The sequence below is a fragment of the Macrobrachium rosenbergii genome, chromosome 21, assembly GCF_040412425.1.
Source record: "Macrobrachium rosenbergii isolate ZJJX-2024 chromosome 21, ASM4041242v1, whole genome shotgun sequence".
In the NCBI taxonomy this organism is placed as follows: Eukaryota; Metazoa; Arthropoda; class Malacostraca; order Decapoda; family Palaemonidae; genus Macrobrachium; species Macrobrachium rosenbergii.
Genome location: NC_089761.1, coordinates 69,470,728 through 69,491,810, shown reverse-complemented (window position 1 = coordinate 69,491,810; position 21,083 = coordinate 69,470,728). Strand labels below are relative to the sequence as shown.

Here is a 21,083-nt window from a genome sequence, read left to right as displayed (position 1 = left end):
CCTAAGGTGCCTGTTGTAGTGTGAGTGAGGAATAAAAATCGGAACGATCTGTGTTCTCTTTCTCCTAAAAGACGGATGTTTTGTAGACAGCAGTTGTTCATTTCCAATGTTCTAATAGCTGGCTGATGCAGAAATTGTTAAAAAGTCTAATTACCTAGTGAAAAATCTGAGGAGGTTCATTAATGTAAATCTCACTGAACTGTATTAATGTAATGGTTGTAGTGAATATTCTAGCATCAAAATGATGTTTGCTGTTTCACATTCTGATACTTTCAGGTGCGAATGGTGTTTTGTTAGCTTCTGTTTTGTTGCAAAATGTACAGGAAATTCACTCATAGTTTTTCCTTTTAGGAACTACTTGCTCTTACATGAATGGTATTCAGCAGTATTGCATACCTATTGCTTTACTGTAGAAAGTAGAACTTCATGGCGTGGTTTTTTCGTCTGTAGTTGAAATGCACATACTGTAGTGTGCTTATATTTACATTTCTCTATTTCATTAAAAATATAGATGCAATATTTTCGTTGCAGTGCATGCTTACTTTTCACAACTTTGCCTGCCAACTGCATAGATTCACCACACATTTGCTTGCTTGTGTATAAAAATTTAAATATTTCATCTTTCTTCTATATTTTATATATAATATCTTTTCTTTACAGGTAAATAGAATATAAAAACCATGAGTAGCATAGAAAAGAAAATAGAAACGGAAAATAAAGACGGTTTTGCGTAAAATATTGCCAGATAACAAAATGTGGCTATTTTAAATTGCACTAAGTTGATGACTTTGAACACTGACGCAAACAGTGGAATGGAATAAAAGTTAGGCTTATCAGCATATTAAAACAATGCAGTGTAGATTTAGGGATAGGACCAGTTCTTCCATCCAGTTACTTTTGGATGAAGTGACTCCTTACGTCTCTTTTTACCTCAGTACTTGGGTTTTGGCCTTATATACCATTTAATGGTAGCGTGCAGTTGAGGTGTCCAAGAAGTCATTGCAGACGGAATTTGTTGCCCTGCTATTCAAAATCCGAGAATTAAACGTGTGTGCCTATTCTGTAGATGGCAAAAGTAAGTTTTCAATTCTGAATACGAAGGGCTGATATAACCAATTGTCCACCGAGCTTGTGTCGTCCTCAAAATGTTAGTCCTGAAGGGTTGTTCGTGTGCCAAAAAGGAACAGTAAATTTCTCTTCATAGACTGATATTAGAGACATGGAAAGGTCAGGAAAAAGTGGGTGGCCATTCCATACCCTGTCATATCTCCTGTTGCAACTGTCAAAGTAGCTAGCTGTAGCAAGTAACTTGCCCTCTGCCGCGCAGCAGGAAAATTTCACATTTTGAGTGCTAGCCACCAAGCTTTTCATTGAATTGCTTTCAAATTTTTACCAGACATAGCTAATACGTGCAGGAGTACTCTGATAAAATTATAAGCATATTGAAATTTTGCATGTAAAGTTCATGATTCATTAATCATGAAATTGAATTCTTCAAGAAAAAATCATGGAAAATAGAATTACAAATAATTAAAAGATCCGGGTAATGTAAAGAAACATCTAAATATATATCAGGGATAGATAAATAAAGCACTATTCATTATATATTTGGTTCATATCCATATCTTTATTTTTAACGAGAAACAAGCATTTAAATAACACTATACATGTAATTTCAGTTAAGCGCCATTGTGGTTATGATACTTGATGTTTGAAACTCTATAAGTGTAAATAAAACAAATATATATAAAAGACTAAAAATAAAATAAAAAATATATAAAATAATAAAAAATGAAAATTGATAAATAGAAAAATATATGTAATGTTTGAAACTATAAGCATAAATAAAGCAAATAAATATAAAAACTAAAAATAAATTAAAATTAAAAAACATATAAAATAATAAATTAAAAACCAGTAAATAGATAAATACATAAAAATATAATAAAATAGAAAAATAAAATAAAACTAATATTGAATAGAAATATAAAAAATAAAAATATAAATAATAATTATAAATAATGATAATTAAGTACAAATATCTATTCAAAACACTATACAGTAATCTGATCTAGGAAGTAAAAATTCTCATCTTTCTAGTGTAATCAACCCATTACTCTACTGCATATTGACAAACGAAAATGATGTTTAGAACACTGAAAACCTGGAAAAGAAAATTGTTGCATTTTTTCACCAAGTTATCAAATATTCTATAATGTATTGGCAAAAGAATCATGTTACCTAAAAGTCATTGATAACCTGTGAAACAGTACAGTTCAACAAAATTGTGATTTTTTTTTATTTCCCAGAAAACTAAAAGTGTAAAATCACTTCCGTTTATTCATTAATAATGATGTACCAGTTTTCCTGTCGTTTTCATTTTACAACTATCTCATATTTGGTTGATGCAGAATATTGTTATAGCCCAGTGCATGTCATTATAAAGATACAAAATAAATTAAAAACTAGCAGATGCTCGCAATTGCTCGCATTTGCTAGTTCTCATATGCGTACTATACTCTTGCCCATATCTGTATTAAACTCATACCCATATCCATACCGTAACCATACTCATACCATATCTGTACCATATCCATATCCATACTATACTCATACCATACCCATACTGGTACCCATTCCCATATTTGTACCATACCCATACCCCATGCGTACCTTGTACCATACCTGCACCTATACCCTTACCCTTACCCTTACCCATATCATACCTATACCCATATCCATACCCATACCATAACATTCCCATGCCCATCCCATACCCATATGTGTGCCATACCCATATGAATACCATACCCATACAAATATCCGTACCATACCCATACCATACTCATATCCCTACCCACAGCTAAATTAACCCTACTACTAATAGTCAGCAAAAGTCTACGGGCAGCACCATCCCTGTTTACCTTCCAGTCATATACAAACAACTGACCATATCTTGATGTAGATGCAGGAGCAGCTGCTGATGGGTTTTGAATCAATGCTGATGCCATTGGCGGTTATGGACCATCAGTAGTGCCTGCTGTTGTTCTAGAATTACCCACTGAGTCCATTTCGAAACGAAAATGACAAAGCTCAGCCAAAAATCCTTTATTATGTACAGCTGGGTCACTTAATGTTAAAAATTTCTGGACAGTTATTAAAATATTGTTCTTGAAAGACTTCTTCACAACTCCAGGATCCTTTGAAGCAGTCTTCAGCTCCTGAAGCATTCCTAGAAAAAAGGTTCAGTATATCTCAGTTTAACCAGACCAAGGAGCTGATTAACAGCTCTCCTAGGGCTGGCCCGAAGGATTAGATTTATTTTACGTGGCTAAGAACCAATTGGTTACCTAGCAACGGGACCTACAGCTTATTGTGGAATCCGAACCACATTATAGCGAGAAATGAATTTCTGTCTCCAGAAATAAATTTCTCTTATTCTTCACTGGCCGGTCGGAGATTTGAACTTGCGGCCAACAGAGTGGTCGCTGAGAACGCAACCCGCTTGCTCAACGAGGAACTAGCATTCCTAGAGAAATGCCCATTGGATTATAATGTCTTTTTAAATTCTTCAAGACTCCAGGATCCCGTGAAGCCGTCTTCAGCTCCTAAATGGATTCCTGTCGGATCAACTTCCCTTCAGGGAAGAAATTCAGAATTTGTCTTTGGAATAATTTCTTCCACCTCCTGGAGAAACGCCCATTAGATTATAACGTCTTCTTTATCTTAAAAACTCCAGTTGTATAACAGGAGTTGTATTTACTGTGATCCTCATAATGCAGGTGGTTCATAGTTACCACCTAGGTTAATTAAACACTCCATAAATTCTAAAGGTCAAGAAAGTTATATTTTGATATTGAAAAACCTGTACAGCGCTTTTATAAAAAAAAAAATGATGTCCTTGCAAATCTATAAACATTTTGTTAATAGTACTCAATCTCAACACATTTTTTTTTCATCATAAAACACACACATACACACAACACGGGCAGAAAGGCAGCCAACGAAATTATAATAATATATATTAATTTACGTACATAAGCCATTGTATCAACAATACAAGCGCATCGTTATTTAGCCTTGTCCAAAGCAGTATGCACTTAAAGATTTTTCCAGCTCAGCTGCCAACAAACTTTTATTTCCCTTCAGCATTAGTCCATTGTCTTGAAATAAGGTGTTCTCAGGGATAACATCGACCAGTGGGCTTAAAACCTTTGGTGATTTGTGTTCAGATGTAATGAAAATGACGTACTGTCATGCCTATGGTTCAGATCGGATCGATTGTGTGTTTGATGCATACAGTGATGGGACGATTAAGGATTCCGAAAGAAATCGAAGGAACACTGTTCAACCAATAGCTATCAAAGAATGACAGCTCAACCAAACTGCCATTTAGAATGGAAAAATATTGGCCATCCTCCAAAAATAAGCTATACCTCCAAATACTGCTCCATAAAGAGACAAATAAGAATTCAAAGGAAAATGTGAAAGGTAAAGAAACTGCAGTAGGCTTCATTCCAGGTGAAAATGCTACTGAATGTGTACTGTAAGTATCTTGCATAGAAAAGTAGGCCTGTCCCTCAACTGGATCCTCATTATGAAGCTGATGCCTTAATACTTCATCGTGCCGCAATATCAGTGAAGAGTGGTTTCAAAATTAGACTTATTTTGTCAGCAAACACTGATGTTCTTGTCATATTGCTTCATCATTTCAGTGTTTTGCAAGAACTGGGTCTTCAAGAACTGCGGATGAGATGTGGAACGCTCGAGTCTGTGCGTCACATTCCAGTGCATATATTAGCAAGCAAACTGGGTAAATGCATGTGTGAAGTGATACCAGCCGTGCATTTTATAGCTGGAAGCGATTACACGAGCAAGTGTGGTACAAAACATGCATCACTCGCAGCTAATCTCTGAATTTGGTAAAATTTGTAAGGGGGTGAATTGGAACATCAAATCAATAAAGCTGAGCTTTATCTTATTCAGGTGTATTAAAAAGGGTTGCCAGTGTCAATCTATGAACAAGCTCAGGTCTATGATGTATCATCATAACACAATGAATTCTTTAGCCAAGGTAACCATCAACCACCTCTGCATTAAGGGGTCACATTTTGAAAAGTTATTTTTCAGTGAACATGGTCCGTACTCTGTTTTCTGAGACTCCTTTTCAAATTGATCCTAAAGACTATGGATATTATGAGGAGGATAACATGTTACTTCCATGTACATCGGAAAATCATCTTCCATAGGAATTTGTACTCTTTTGTAACTGTCATCAATGTGCCACTTCAGAATGTAAAGTATACAAAGTGAAGTTTTACGTTGTGCGTTGTCATTGTCAAAATACCGTGAATGATAATGCTTGCAAGAATCATCATGACATACTGTAAATAGGTTTTATATCAATAAGAAATTGAGCAGTTTTTTGTTTTGCTTCTGTTAATTGTTAGGTATGTAGATTGTGTTCTTATAGAAATAGCAAATTGCAAGTTCACTTTGGTTGCATTGTATACGTAATAAGCAACATTCATTGTGGAAAAAAAAAATTATTCCTACCGGGTAGGTCAAAAGTGTGTCTTAAAAAATTGTATTTATTTATTTTGTATCTTTATAATGACATGCACGGGGCTATAACAGTATTCTGCATCAACCAAATACGAGATAGTTGTAAAATGAAAACGACGGGAAAACTGGTACATCATTAATGAATAGACGGAAGTGATTTTATACTTTAGTTTGCTACGAAATAAAAAAAATTCACAATTTTGTTGAATTGTACCGTTTCACAGGTTATCAGTGACTGTTACCTAAAAGTAATAGTCAGTGATGAATTGTACTGTTTCACAGGTTATCAGTGACTGTTACCTAAAAGTAATAGTCAGTGATGAATTGTACTGTTTCACAGGTTATCAGTGACTGTTACCTAAAAGTAATAGTCACTGATGAATTATACTGTTTCACAGGTTATCAGTGACTGTTACCTAAAAGTAATAGTCAGTGATGAATTGTACTGTTTCACAGGTTATCAGTGACTTTTAGGTAATATGATTCTTTTGCCGATACATTATAGAATATTTATTTTATAACTTGGTGAAAAAATGCAACAATTTTCTCTTCGTGGTTTTCAGTGTTCCCAACATCAGTTTCGTTTGTCAATATGCAGCAGAGTAATGGGTTGATTACACTAGAAAGATGAGAATTTTTACTTCCTAAATCAGATTACTGTATAGTGGTTTGAATAGATACTTGTACTTAATTATCATTATTTATCATTTTTATTTATTTATATTTTTATTTTATTTTATATTGTATTCAATATGAATATATTTTATTTTTAGTTTTTTATATATATTTGTTTTATTTATTCTTATAGTTTCAAACATTACAGTATTTTTCTATTTACCGATTTTTATTTTTTTATTTTATATATTTTTTTATTTTATTTTTAGTTTTTTTTTTTATATACATCTGTTTTATTTACGCCTATAGAGTTTCAAACATTACATGATATCAAGTATCATAACCATAACCATAATGGCACTTAACTGAAATTACATGTATATTGTTATTTAATTGGTTGTATCTCATGAAAAATAAAAGATATGAATATGAACCAAATATATAATGAATAGTGCTTTATTTATTTGTTATTCTGTTTTCCATTATTTTTTTCGTGAAGAATTCAATTTCATGATTAATGAATCATGAACTTTACATGCAAAATTTCAATATGCTTATAATTTTATCAGAGTACTCCTGCACTTATTATCTATGTCTGGTAAAAATTTGAAAGCAATTCAATGAAAAGCTTGGTGGCTAGCACTCAAAATGTGATATTTTCCTGCTGCGCGGCAGAGGGCAAGTTACTTGCTACAGCTAGCTACTTTGACAGTTGCAACAGGAGATATGACAGGGTATGGAATGGCCACCCACTTTTTCCTGACCTTTCCATGTCTCTACTATTCGTCTGTGAAGAGATGTTTAGGTTACGTTTTTTGGCACACGATTCCCCCCCCCCCCAGCTGCTGTACTATGTTTACTTTCGAAAGTTTTACAAAAATAAGTCATCAGTGCTGGATATATAAACCAAATTTGGTTAAATTTAATTTGGTATGCTTAATCTTTGGATAAGAATTTTACATGCCCACGGAATTCACACATCCATATAAATAAAGGTACTTTCCAAAATCATAAAATAATTTCGTTAGACCTGAGTAGATGAGCTGTATTTTGAAGAGTCGCTTCTATAACTTTACAATACTGCTGTCCATAAAATAAGCATCTTTATGATTAACAAGTAAAGAATTAGCTTACCATCCTCATATGGAATAAAAGAAGAAACCATTAATCAAGTTCCCATGATTTGACTTGCTACGCAAACCTTAGCAAGATCCCAGTGCGATCACCAATCACTGTGTTCATGAGTGAAACAACCATTGCTTATCGACTAAGAATTGTTTCTGACGTCCTTGGCACAATACTGTACTGTTTATATCTAGCAGTTTCTAGCATTTTCTGTTTACTGTCAGTAAGAACATCTTTTCAATATTTTCGTAGTCCTCCGTTTCCATTCTTAATAGGGGAAAGGCCCAGGAATCCCGCTAAGATTGTTGTCTCTGATGATAATCTTGACAAATTCACCATACACTTAAGTCCCTGCATCACCCACACACGGTGACACTAAATCACACGACCTCTTCATCCTCCAAATATTGCTAATACTTTCTATATTTAGAGGGTGTTTGGCACTAAGGTTACCGAAGGCTAAATGAATAACTGAAACAGTAAAAATATCTTGCATAGAAGAAATTCCATGTACCACTGATAAAAATGTATGTAGTTCAGCCGTAAAAAAAAAAAAAAATAGAAGCAGGTGTGCAAGGTATCCCTGTTTCTATATCTGGTAACTGGTTCCAGGTCAGTACCAGCATCAGATTTTGGCTACTTGGTATAAATAGGTATACGAGAAGTATGATCCAAATTAAACTTTCTGTTCAGTGTAAGTTACTGAAATCAGGACTTTAAAAGCTTTATAACGCGACGAAAATAAAATCTTTACCGTGGTACATGAAATGATGGTTCAGAGTTTGCCTATTTTAACAAAAATGCCTTTAAATAAGAGTTCTGGTAGCTGTAAAATTACTGATAATCAAAGGTTATTGGTAATTATGAAAGTATATAGTTCATGATGTCATGTTTTCGTTTGTATAGCTTTCCCATACATCGTTCTCTGTTGCAGTTTCGAGGTTAGATGAATTATATCGTTTTCCGTTATGTTCCAGAGCCATTCACATAATTTAAGTCAATTTCAAGTATAAGGTTAGTTTGGAGACACCTTTCTTTATTGAGATGTTTTTCAAATTGTGTTGATTTTTAGTTGTTTAAAAACGTTTTAATTACAATATTCTAGAGGTTTTACATGATCTGTTTATTAAAGATATTTCCAGACTGCCCGAGTTGACCGGATTACGTAACGTCAGTTGTGGTAGTGCAAATGCAGGCGTGTACCAGAATCGTTGAGAATGGGGCAAACAGAGAGAGAGAGAGGCAATCGTGACATCTCTCCCTCAGTCGGCTCAAGCAGAAAGGAGAACACACTGTTTGAGTGTAAATGAATTTATTTTAGCGGTAGCTGGAGGCGAGGAACTGGTCTACCAATTGACCAGAATTACTTAACGTCTACCTGTGGTACTGCAGGTGTATTCCAGAATCGTTGGAAATTGGAGATGTATATATTGGCCAAGTTGTGAGACTGAGAGAGGGTAGACAGACAGATTTAAGGCTATCCTGACCACTCTTGCCCCGTTGTCTCATGTAGAAAGAAGAATACATTGTTCCAGTTCAAAGGAATTTATTTTAGCGTTAGCTGGAAGTGAGGAGCTTTTAGACCCTTGTCTGACCACCTCTAGGAGTGGCGATCGGCCAAAGTGAAATAAAATGATCGTGCTTATTGTTATAAGTTAATTTCGTATTTTATCTTTTATTAAGTGTTTTGAGCATACCATTTGTAAAGCCACTGATCACTGCCAGCGTTTAGCCTCCTTTCACTCACATAACTCCTTTCGCACATTGTGTGATATAAATTGGTCCCGTGGTCAGGATTAAATTAGTGCTATCCTTGAAGGTGACAGAGTAAGCAAAAGTCGTTCAGTAGGCCAGGGAGATGGACAGGAAAGACTTGAAGTGAAGGAATTCCTAACTGCACAGCAAAATTTTGTCCTTTCACAGCTACAGAGAAAAGGTGAAATTAAAAAGCAAACACTGGAGGCCGAAAGACCGAGATTAGGCAGAGGAAACAAGACAAGACAAGAAGCTGAGATAAAAACAGGAAGAGGAAAGATAGAGACAAGAAGCTGAAAGACAGCAGGAACTTCAAGTAGTAGTAGGACTCCAGGCAGGAGTTGAAGGACAGATAGAGACCACTAGAGTTTATTTCATCCATCTGGTTTTGGGTTTTGGGTTTATGTGGCAGTGCGCGTAGTTAGCTCGAGATTGGCTGAAATCAATATTTCTATCTTCATCTTACTGTGGTAAAGATGCAAACTATTTCGTCAATAATTTATTTATACAAAGAACACTCACACTTTCTAATATAGATCATACATAAACATGCTGATTTATATCGATAATACTGTATAACAATACAAGCACACGAAAGAAGAACATGTATCAACTAGTCTACGCGGACCAAACACAAACAAACAATGGGCTCTCACCAATGATGTTATATCTCATTGTAGATAGATGAAAAGACATCTGGTTATGCGGATACTAAAAATGGTAATTTAATAATATATGGCATGTAAATTACATGACTAGGCTAATATTTGAAAATGGATGAAACATTGCTGTCTACCTGGGGTAGGTGAAAAGAACACTACAGCAACATTGGCTGGATGGCAGGAAATTTCGGTTAATGCATGGCAGTGGTATTGCAATTTTCTTTTCAGAATACTTTGCATATTTTTATAATTTTGTTATTTAGCTTACAAATCATTATTATACCGCAATGACTGGGCAGTTTCAGGGGTATTTTGCCAAATAACATTTCGAGCATAAGTTTGAAGTCTCATTGAGTTTCCTTCATCCTTTGTGTGCTGATGACATACACGGCATAAAAGGTTAGCTTAGACCTATTTTTTTAAAGGCATTGGAACGATACTTAATAGAAAGAATAAATAAAGGTTATAATAAGAAAGTAATTATGACTGTGAAATTAGTGTCTTGAAAAGAAGGCCACTAAAACCAAATATCTGGCAAATATCTCGCTTGCCAGTACAGCGCTTCGTGTTCTAGGGTCAGCATCATTGAAGGTCATTTTTCCAGTGTGCGTATGTGGATATAACTTTGGAATCACAATGAAGTTATTTCTATTTTCATGCAGTTAAACTGTACTTAGAATAATGTTTGAATAAGGAAATCTAGTGGGTATAGGTCTGTGTAGCCTGGGCTATGCCGGTGAGATAAAACCCATCGTTCTTTTGTGTTTGATATGAAAAGACTACGCGATGCAAGCACGTCTTTCGTGTGCTTGTATAGGTACAATATTGAAACAAATCGACGTTTGTTTTTTATGTAAGGTGTAAAGGTTTCAGTGTTTATCACATTAAGCCAGTGTTAACGGAAACGTTAATTCTCAGCCAATCACTAGTTACACATGCGCAGGTGCCACATCTTCACTCTGGGTGGACAGATGAGACGAAACCAACTATGTCACCCATAGACTAGCTCTCGCTCTTTCAAGTCGTTTTTTTTTTTTTTTGGCCACACATACTACCCGAACAGTTCATCCTCCCACAGTCCCACAATACCACCTCTTTTTGTTGCCCAAGATTTGATGACAAGATTTGATGAAAAGCACGTTAATATGGACACTTCCATAGTAAGATTTGCAGAGAGCAAAAACTGAATAGGTTATTGGTCTGCAAGTTTTTTTCTAGTGGGTCTTCTGATAAAGCCTTGCGGTATGATAACCTGAAGAGACAATATGAAATGACTGAGGAGGGATTTAGGAGGAAATTCAGTGAGACTAGGCAGAAGCAAGACTGCAAATCAGTTGATAACTACAGTAGTCTACAGAAATATTTCAGAGGGTGGATTGAAATGGCTGAATGCAGAAAAGTGTTGATTTGGCATATTTGCTTATTAGGGAACAGTTTTCCAGTATATTAGGAATAATGAGATGGCATTATTCCACAGGGAAAAAGTACCAAGTATGCATTAGGGAAATGGTTAAGCTTGCGGAGCAGTATTTGGAAGATCATGGGACAAGGCTAGTGGGGCACCAGAGGTCATTGATGAAATCTAGGGCTACAAGATAGCTGAACAGAAGGACTGACAAAAGTGAAGGTAGATGTTTTACGTGACTTAAATCAGGACACCTTGCCAAACAGGGTACGCATGTTAAGATCCTGTAAAGACCTGTCATGATTTGTGAGGATGTCAACATAGCCCATTTGAAATACTATGTCGAAGATGGTAGGCTAAAGCTGGCTGAAGGAGCTGAACTACCTGTTGTGTTAGAAGCATGTGCACCCAAGGAGTAGAGGAAGAGGCACTGTAATTTACCAGTTAGTGAAGGTCATACCAGTGCAAGAGGTACTCATGTTATCAGTGAATTTCTTAAAGCCGGCTTCAGTCCGTCAAAAGGCATTTGATGGACTGAAGCAGGCTTTAGGAAATGCACTGATAGTACAAGTACCAGACTTCAATAAGACTTTCACCATGAGGATATATGCATCAAGTGAAGGACTAGGATTGTTATACTTCGACATGCTTATGAAAGCAGAAGACTCAAGGATGAGTGTGTCTGCTGTACCTCAAATTGGAGTGCCAGCGTTAATATTTGCAGTAAAGAGATAACGGCTGTACCTGTACAGGGTAGATTTTGTAATACAGACAGACCACAAGCCACTTGCATACATTTGACCGTGTGAAATCGAAAGTCCAAGGATCAAGGGTTGCCCACAGAACTACAAGTTTTGAGTGGAGAGCATTCCAAGAAAGATCATTGTTGGCACAGGTTACCTCAGTAGGCTACTCTAAAATGGGAAAAAATATAAGATCATTTTTAAGTGGTGGTGTGTTGTGAGAGCATAGTTTATATTTTAATGTTTTTCGTTTATATAGTTCCCCTAGTACCATTCTCTTTCATTTTCAAGAACAGATAAATTCTTAATGTTCAAGGACCATTGACATAAGCATTTCGAAATATACGTTAATTTCATACTTAAGTTTAGATTGAGAAAACCTTTGTTTATTAAAATGTAATTGAAATTTTGTTGATTTTTAGTTATGTTTAAAAGCTTGTTAATTACGATATTCTAAGAGGTTTTGTGAAATCTTTTTATTCAAGATGTTTCCGGACTGCCCGAGTTGACCAGGATTACTTAGCATCTACCTGTGGTAATGCAGATGTATACCAGAATCATTGAGAATTAAAGGCATTGGTGGAGAAAGAAGAATACATTATTTCAGTTCAAAGGAATTTGTTTTAGCCATAGCTGGGAGTGAGGGGTCTTTCTAAGGGAAAAACCCCTGTCAGACCATTTCTACGAGCTTAGGTCGGCCCAAGTGAAATAAAAACACTGTGCTTTACTGTTGTGAACAAATTTCCTATTGGATCTTTCATTAAGTGATTTATTAACACCTTTTGTAAAGCCATAGGCAACTGCCATGATCGATCCTCCTTTCACGCACAGTGTGACCGTAGTAATATCAAAGTTGTATACAGGTTTGAGAGTTTTCACCTTCATCCGTTTGGCATGTCAGTGTTTTCTGGAGGTTTTAGATAATGTAACTGACAACTGTAAGGGATTATGTGGTGGCAGTCCCTGTGCAGATGTATCTCCACCATCTCTCTTGCCACCTGTATGTTTAGCAGATTTTTTACTAGAGCAAAAATGGTGAATCTTTAGTTTGCAGAGCATGTTACAGTCCTAAGAATTAACCATGCTTAGCATTTGTCCTCATACAGGTGCATAGCATTATCTTCTACATTGTGAAGAGCAAAGGACCTGGCCGTAGGGGTGACCAGCAAAAATATGCAAGTTTGCTGATGACACAAAATGGTTATAGTGTAGGTAATGACAGCAATAAAGCAAATGCAAGAATACTTGGAAGAAGTAGATGAATTTCCAGTAAAATGGCAGATGTAGTGAAATTAGATAAATAAAATAATCATGCACATTCGTTGTAAGAAAATAAAATACTAAGTATACCTGCTTGGCAATAGTGAGTTTTCTCTCTTGACTTGCAAGATCCTAAGCAATTAATGTAAATTGGGAAGAAAGCACAGTAAATACTAGGATATATTCTAGGATACATAAAGCGTATGAAATTTAAGTAAAGTGCCCTGCTGCATGGGCTGGGGAGGCCTTTCAGCACCTTCATTAAAATATTTGTTATTAAAATATTTCCATTAATAAAACTTCATGAAGGCACATACATATTAATGCATAGACATTATTCATGTCATTAACACAAATTAATAATTTGAAAAATAAATTCAAAATAAATGATTAAGTTGTTAAAAATCATAATTTTAGTTTAAAAAGCCCAGAAGGGGCTCAAGTTAAACTTCTTCACCCAAAATCTTTGTTAGAGTTTTCAAGTGAAGGTCATAATTTATCCTGCTGCCCGTGAATCAGACCGACAGCAACTTGCTACAGTGATCATATACTGGCACACCACTACCACATACAATGCACTTATGAGTGAGACAGGTATGCCCGATCCTCCACCGAGTTAAATGTCATTTTATACAATTTAAAAAAGAGACAATAGTAACTAACCTTATACAATGCACCTATTAGACCCATTTTCCAGTATGTGGCCCAGTTCTGGAAGCCATCTTAGACATAGAATGTAGAAAGATTTGAAATAGTACAGACAACAGCAACCAAATTAAAACCTAGCAATGAGTGAGCTTGAATATCAGATTATGTTGGAATGCCTCAAAATGAACTTTCTAGAAATGCATTAATTAAGAGGGCATCTGATGGAAACATTGAAGATACTCACTCAGTGGTATAAATGATGTACCAAACTACAGTAGATGCAATGGATGTCAACAAACTGAAAAGATTTAGCCTAATGCCTACCTATGAGATGAGGGAACGTCTTCACGTGGAAGATAACCTCTTTTTGGAACGGATGACCAGCTAGTGTTGTAAACAGCAGCAGTACTGGTCAGTTCAAGAACAGATTAGGTAAACTGATCGACACGTGATTTTTAAAGTTTTATTGATAAAATCTACCAACTTGGATGGACAAGCAGGTCGCGTAGGCGCCTTTATCCATGACACTCCTTGTAACCTGGAGCAGCGATACAATTATGTCTTTGGAAAACATCAGATATTCCTTTTATCAGTTTTATACAAATTTAGCTGTAAGTCTCGGCTTAGGAGTCATTGTAATTTGTTAAAAGATGAAAAGTGTAAAAAATATGCTATGTAACTTGTAGTCTGCACTGTATTAGAGCGCACTATTTCATGTTGCTGAATTGCACTTTTGATAGTCGAATTTATTATTATTATTATTATTATTATTATTATTATTATTATTATTATTATTATTATTATTATTATTTATTATTATTATTATTATCAGAGATCTAAATGCTACAAACCCATGGGCCCCAATAGGGAAATCAGGTCAGTGCAGAAAAGGAAATTAAAGTACCGAAAAAGGCAATCCATAAAATGCTACCATTTTCAAAGAGCTCAACCTTAAGATTTGACACCCATTCACTACGAGGAAATAAAGGACTTGCTGACAAGGTAATTATCCTATTTCAAATACAGTATTAAGTGCAGGAACCATCTAAGAAAGATCAGTGAATTATCAGTATAATAACATATAACAATGTTACACATCTACTATTTTCATTTCTTAGGCTGTTTTTTGACATTTATTTTCTATTTCCTTAGATAATGACTTATGAGGTGAGTTTTGTTATACTTAGCTCTGCAGCGACATAACAGAGTTTAGGAGCATTCTTTTTATTTCAGCGTAGACCAAATTTTCTTATGACAAGTTTCACATACTAACGGTAAGTTTTTTATGAAGGTAATACTGTTATAACATGAATGCAGACAGTACAGTGTTCTGGTTGCAAGATTTCAAAAAGAAGTGAGTGAAGGGAGTGTAACGGTATTGTAGGGAAGGAAAGAGAATTATTCTGAATGAGGATGAGTTTTGCGTTAGTGTGATAGAGAGGTGTGGTTGACTTTCACTGGCGGTGTGGCGGGCTTACAGAATGAGTGAAGAGGTGAAGAAGCATCAGAGAGATGCTTCTTCACCTCTTCATTCATTCTGTGAGCCCCACCGCCAGTGGGGCTTACAGAATGAGTGAAGAGGTGAAGAAGCATCAGAGAGATGCGGGACAAACTGCTTACCGAAACAAAAGCCAGAATGTGTTAACTGTTAACATAAGTTGGATTTACATGAAGGAAAATTTAAATCCAAGAAAATCTCTGAATATTTTTTTTTCATATGATGCAAATGACATTTGAAGTTAGGAAATACAAGAGAGTTAGACAGGAGGAGTTTTGTGGAAGATAATACGAACTAAAGAAGTGCCAAACTTTTTTTAAATTCTAGAGTCCACAACTGAAGTGAGTAGCAAAATGTACATAAGCACTAGAGCTCGTATGTACTTGACAGTTTCAGTTATAATACAGCTTGTATAGGGTGGTCCTTTGTAGAGAGATAACTCAGGATAAAAAGAGAAATAAGTGTTAAATAAAGGCCAACAAATCTAAGGATCATTAAAAGTTCATGCAATTTTCATGTTATATCTGTGCTGGAGCAGCCAATATGACGGGCTGGTAATGCATTTTTTCCACAGGATTGCACCATTGGAAGGAAAGCCACTGATGCCCTAATTACCGTCCCAACGCACTACTGAAGGTGTCAGTTTCACCTTCCTTTCATCCAAAACAGCAGCTTCAACCAGAGGTCACCTTGTCTTTGGCGGATGCTAAAGGCAACCTGTGGCCAACAATATTTGTGGAGGCTGTTGTCTTTTCTAAAGATAGGCTACACACCAACAAACATTATGCAGCACAATTTAAAAAGAATATTTTTGATAGCGTCAGCTTTTATTTGCCAGTGAGATTTGTTTGATGATTGCTCCGCACAGTGTATCATGACTTAGGGATAATTATGTTTCATCTTTGGTGATAGAATCGTGTTTGTTGGAATATAAGCATACACTGTATTGACACAACTGAAACTACTCTTTAATTATGAGATGTACTGATTGCCTCTTACTCAGAATGACGAATTACAAATTCATTACTGTTAATTATATCAACGTTAATGGACAGATTTGAATTGGTGCTAGTTTTAACAGATGGTTATTGTTTTCATTTCTGTCAGTGACCCAGATTATAAAAGAAATGGTCACAAAAACATTTTCTTGACGTGTGGTCTCAGTAGAATTGAAATTAATTTTTGCAGGAATTTAATGTTCTTCATCCTGAGCTATCTTGAGATTGATTGTTTATACTGAAACATTCTCTATTCAACTTAATATTAAAATTTGGGTCACACAGTTTCAAAGGAATTCTTTGCAATTTTAGCAATGTGTGAGGTTATTGTAGACTACTTTAGTAAAGAAATTTTTGTATGCACTTTAGTTTTTGAATATAATATAAGTATAAAGTATAGTGTTTGAGAACTTTACCAGAGTATAATTAGATATGAAGTTATGTGTAGCTTCAATAGGAAAACCCATAGCTTAGTTTGTTTTTCAGGGAAACTATTGATGTACTAAACAAATGTTTTCAGTGTTCACTATGGTTTGGCGTAGTATACAAATATTTTTCAAAGTTTTAGTATAAATAAGAACCAAATGATTTCCATAATAGAACTTGAGATATGTTTGAATAACTCTTGCAAAGTGATCAAATCCAAGGTGAAAATTAATCATGGCATTAATCAAAGAGTTTTACGGTAGGCCTACTTGGGTAACGAACTCATAATGCAAGTGTTGGTCAGCTGTGCGTGATGGTATTCAGTTTGAATAAGTGTAGTGCCAGTCTTATTGTTCCTGTACAACTGTTTTATTTCCCAGTGTATCATCTGCCTGAAAACGAAATTTTCTCTTGTGTTCACTAGGCATTGCTTTTAAAATGACGTTACTAGTAACTTAACTTATATTCTCACGGATTCCTATTCCTTGAAATTTCTGCACGGCTTTTCGTTTACCTATCTACTTTTTCCCTTGCCTGATTTTCAGTGTTACGTGCTCTTAGCTGTGATTATAATTCCTGCCAGTTTTTTTTATGAAGGTTAAAGATGACCTTCCAACTTTTTCTACAATCCTTCAGTCTTCCAGCCTAAAAAACTTCCACATGTTCTTCAAATTTATCAGATGCCTAATGATCCATCATTAATATCTTCAGATTAATGTCTTTAGGATCAATAGTAATGGTTCATCTTTCATAATAAACTACGCTTCACTTTATAACTAAACTGTTTACCATCACCCTTGAATAAAAAGTTCACATAAAACCAGGTGACATGACTTCTCGGGTTGAAGGCTTGCCAAAGTGGATTCCGTTCTTTTGATCGATTTTGATAAGGATCTTGAATTCTCTTCTAGCTTAATTAGATAAGTGGTTGTTATTACAAGATCTCATTTTGTCCTTCTATGCCAGAGATTGTGGTCAGTTTTCACTTGGGGCAGAATTGTCATCTGCTGCTTTAAATTTCTAGTGTTCTGCATAGGCTATTGGAACTGATATGCAGAACACTAGAGTGAATACCGGTTTGTCATGAAAGTAACAGTAATACTTCTCTATATTCAGATAATTTTGTGTAATGATTTAAAAATTATAGACAAGCATATATATATGTATATTATATATTATATATTATATATTATATATTATGATATATAATTAGATGGGCACTGCAGGCAGACAGACTCTGCATAATGATCTTGCCTAGATCATTATGCAGGACATTTGATGAAAGTAAAAAAGATTCTTATTGTCTATGAAGAAACTATAATACACTAACTAATTATTTATCCTATAAGTAATTCGCAACGCATACAGATTTACTCATCTGCCTACAGTGTTTACTTGAAACTGGAATGCATCAAGAAGTCCTCTATTGCACATGAAAGGCACATTAATTTTTTGAGTTATACGTGAAAGATGACTTTTGAGGCTCAACTATGTACGCATTGATATAAAATAATTATATATTTTATGGCTAGTTTTTTGTATCAATGAAATACTGGTATATGCTGTACACAGTCACAGAAACAGCACAAGTTTTTTTGCAGTGCTGTTTCAGATTGGTTACAGGAAATTTTTGAATACCGAGCCTGAACTACACCTCATAGATGATAATTGTGGTCAAACTATATGTGCCCAGGTAAAGTAAGGTCTAATGAGTAATTTTGTATTAGTGCAAAAATCAATGCAATATAATTAGCAATAAGGCATAAATGTAGTACAACAAATATTGACATGTGATATTTATCCGAGAGCAGAGCAGGATGCGCACCATGCTATGCTATGCTATGCTATGCTATACGGTGTTGGAATGAAATTGCATAATAAACAACTCCTTATGTATACTGTATATAACATCAATACTTACTTTAAAAACTTATGTCTGGTATTTTATCTCTGGATTAGGTTATACCTACGATATTTAGTTTTATGAACAGAAAGCACTTGCAGTTTCAAGAAGCAAAAGATGTTGTCTTTAAAAAAAAAAAAGTAAAAATACTGTACAGTCCGATGCTGGTGCAAGTGAAGAGCGTTTTCATAAGGTGGCACTATGGATAGATAGATAGATAGATAGATAGACAGCAGGCAACTCGAATCTTGGCATGGTATTGTATACAACAGGGGTCCAATAGAATGATATTATGCGTCTCCATATATCCAACCACATGCTGTCATGCAATGACGGAGCGGAAAATGTTGTTAATTAGGTATTTAAGTGATTTGAACGACCATTGAAAAATAGCTCTCATGTATGTTAATTTTTTTTTGTGGATTGTATTTAGTGCGAGATCTGGAAAAAGTATCACTCCTTACGGAAGATGTTACTAATGGAGACGATTTTTAATAAAAGCTTTTGTTTTCAAATCACTAAAGACTTGTGCATGTCCATTTGCACCATGATCTCCAAAAAATGATTGTCAGTCCGGCGTATTAGTGAAAGGATGATAAAATTTCGGGTTCTACTCTCAAAGAAAGACGTGCAAAAGTCAATAAGAAACATGCAAAATGAAGCCATGTTTCTGAAAGCCTAATGCAAGTATTTTCCTGAATCCTTCCCACTTTTTCAAAATAGTGCCTTTATTGTTCCTAAGGAGACAGATTCAGTAAATTAATATGATGTTTATGTTTGAATTATTTTTCCTCAAGTAGCGGGACATGTTATTTTTTCAACAAAAGAAAAGCCATTTGCTCTCTACGGTGAGACAAGCCATTTAATAAAAATAAAATAAATAAGTGTTTATTCTTTGTCTCAACGACCTTCGAAACTCTTTTGTCAATAACACTGAAGTCTTATTATCCTCTCTATTAGCCACTGACTTGATCACTGATCGAATTGATGCATAATCTGCCACTTGAAATGTCTCGTTGAAGACGCATCTTTTAAAGCTCACAAAACAATTGTGGAATATCGACATCACTTTTTGCAGTTGGTTTATCTTGTAAAAGATGACACTGTTCTTGCGAAGTCAGAAAAAACACAATTAAGTATCTGATCATTTGGGAAGGTTTTTTGTCGATTTCTTTATTTTGTTATGTGATGTCCTCCTACACTAATCTTCACCAAGAAAGGTTTTTCATGTTTGTAAGTCGCCTCTCCTTCAGTGTCAGAGCGAGCCATGTGAGTGGTAGTCTTTTATTCTGAACGAAATTATACCTTTCCTTTTGTTGATTATAACAGCCTCCTACACAGGGTGGCACGCTGTATGTAAAGGAAAATGATTTATTTTGTACTTTCCATTCATCAAAAAATTTTGCAAAATAGTAATAATAAAGACTTGAATTTGCAACATTGTGTTTTTATTTTACTCCTGCTACATCATTCAATATGTTGGTCTTACAAGCACTCGAAAGATGTAACACTCGATAACCTTGTGGCTCGAAGATACCTCGAAAGTCTGGCTTGATGACCTGGCACGGGAGCCGTTTGGTTATTCAGTAGTGATGAAAAATGGTCAGAAGATAAAACTGAGATATATTATTTTTTAAAAAGTTTATGACATTGTTAACATCCATTTCATCATTTGATACCGATTCTATGGAACCCGAATTCTGATGTTACCTCCTCTCATCTGCATATTAGGGGCAGTCCCCTGTATGTGCTCCACAGTAATGGGGACATCATAAAGAGCACAATTATCGGTGTCATCCTCCGGTTAAATGGGTGTGACCTATTCTCAGTCTACTCAGTATGGCCTCATGTCCCGTATTTCTCTGTCACGATGATGCCCAAAAGTCAGTTGATGGAAGGATTTCCTGACAGTGTAAGTTCTCATCTCGGAAAGAAAATAACTTTTATTTTACCATTTTTAATATATAGGCCAGATAGGCCATTTCATGTTCGATATAGAAACTGAGGGCTAATCAACACTATTCAATTTCGTCTCATGTCTGCATTTACTTCTTTATTACATCTGGTAACAAGATGGGCCAGCACCAACGAAAACTGAGCTTATTTGAAACTGGATGTATACAAGCAGCTTATCCATCCCTGGATATGCTGAATAGTTGGATAAGAAAGGGTAAAGTGTTAATGGCTGTGAGAGCACTGAAGGAGTCTTGATAAATAGTGAGATCTCTGCCATCTTTTTAATTCAAATGTTCCAGAGATTTTAATACGGCTGTAAATATGGAAACATATGGTTAATTTAGCTACATGAGATTCATCATGTACAACTGCAGTGCCAACCGCCTCCGAGTACAATTTGACGGAGTCTTTATGAATTTTGTCATGTGGTAAGAATTGGGATTTTATTGCGTCTTCAATAAACATTTCTTGCTGACAGCTTTTGGACAAACTTCAGGCTCATTAGTCGTCCGTGCTGAAATGTC

The 21,083-nt window shown here is 35.3% G+C and overlaps 1 protein-coding gene across 5 annotated transcripts in view; it reads left to right on the top strand.

The window, feature by feature from the left end:
* The window catches only part of LOC136850270 (6-phosphofructo-2-kinase/fructose-2,6-bisphosphatase 1-like), a 302,586-nt gene that overhangs the window by 274,383 nt on the left and 7,120 nt on the right, over nucleotides 1–21,083 (top strand). The window contains exons 11-12 of one of the 5 annotated variants that reach the window (XM_067123950.1): nucleotides 14,611–14,780; nucleotides 15,851–16,071. The exons of 1 other annotated variant lie outside the window; for it this stretch is intronic. In XM_067123950.1, the coding sequence (XP_066980051.1) occupies nucleotides 14,611–14,733 (123 nt within the window). In that variant the 3' untranslated portion in view covers nucleotides 14,734–14,780; nucleotides 15,851–16,071. Of the gene's footprint in view, nucleotides 1–12,355; nucleotides 12,484–14,610; nucleotides 14,781–15,814; nucleotides 20,042–21,083 lie in introns of those variants that run through there. 3 more of the 5 variants (XM_067123952.1, XM_067123954.1, XM_067123953.1) reach the window with 3 other exon arrangements.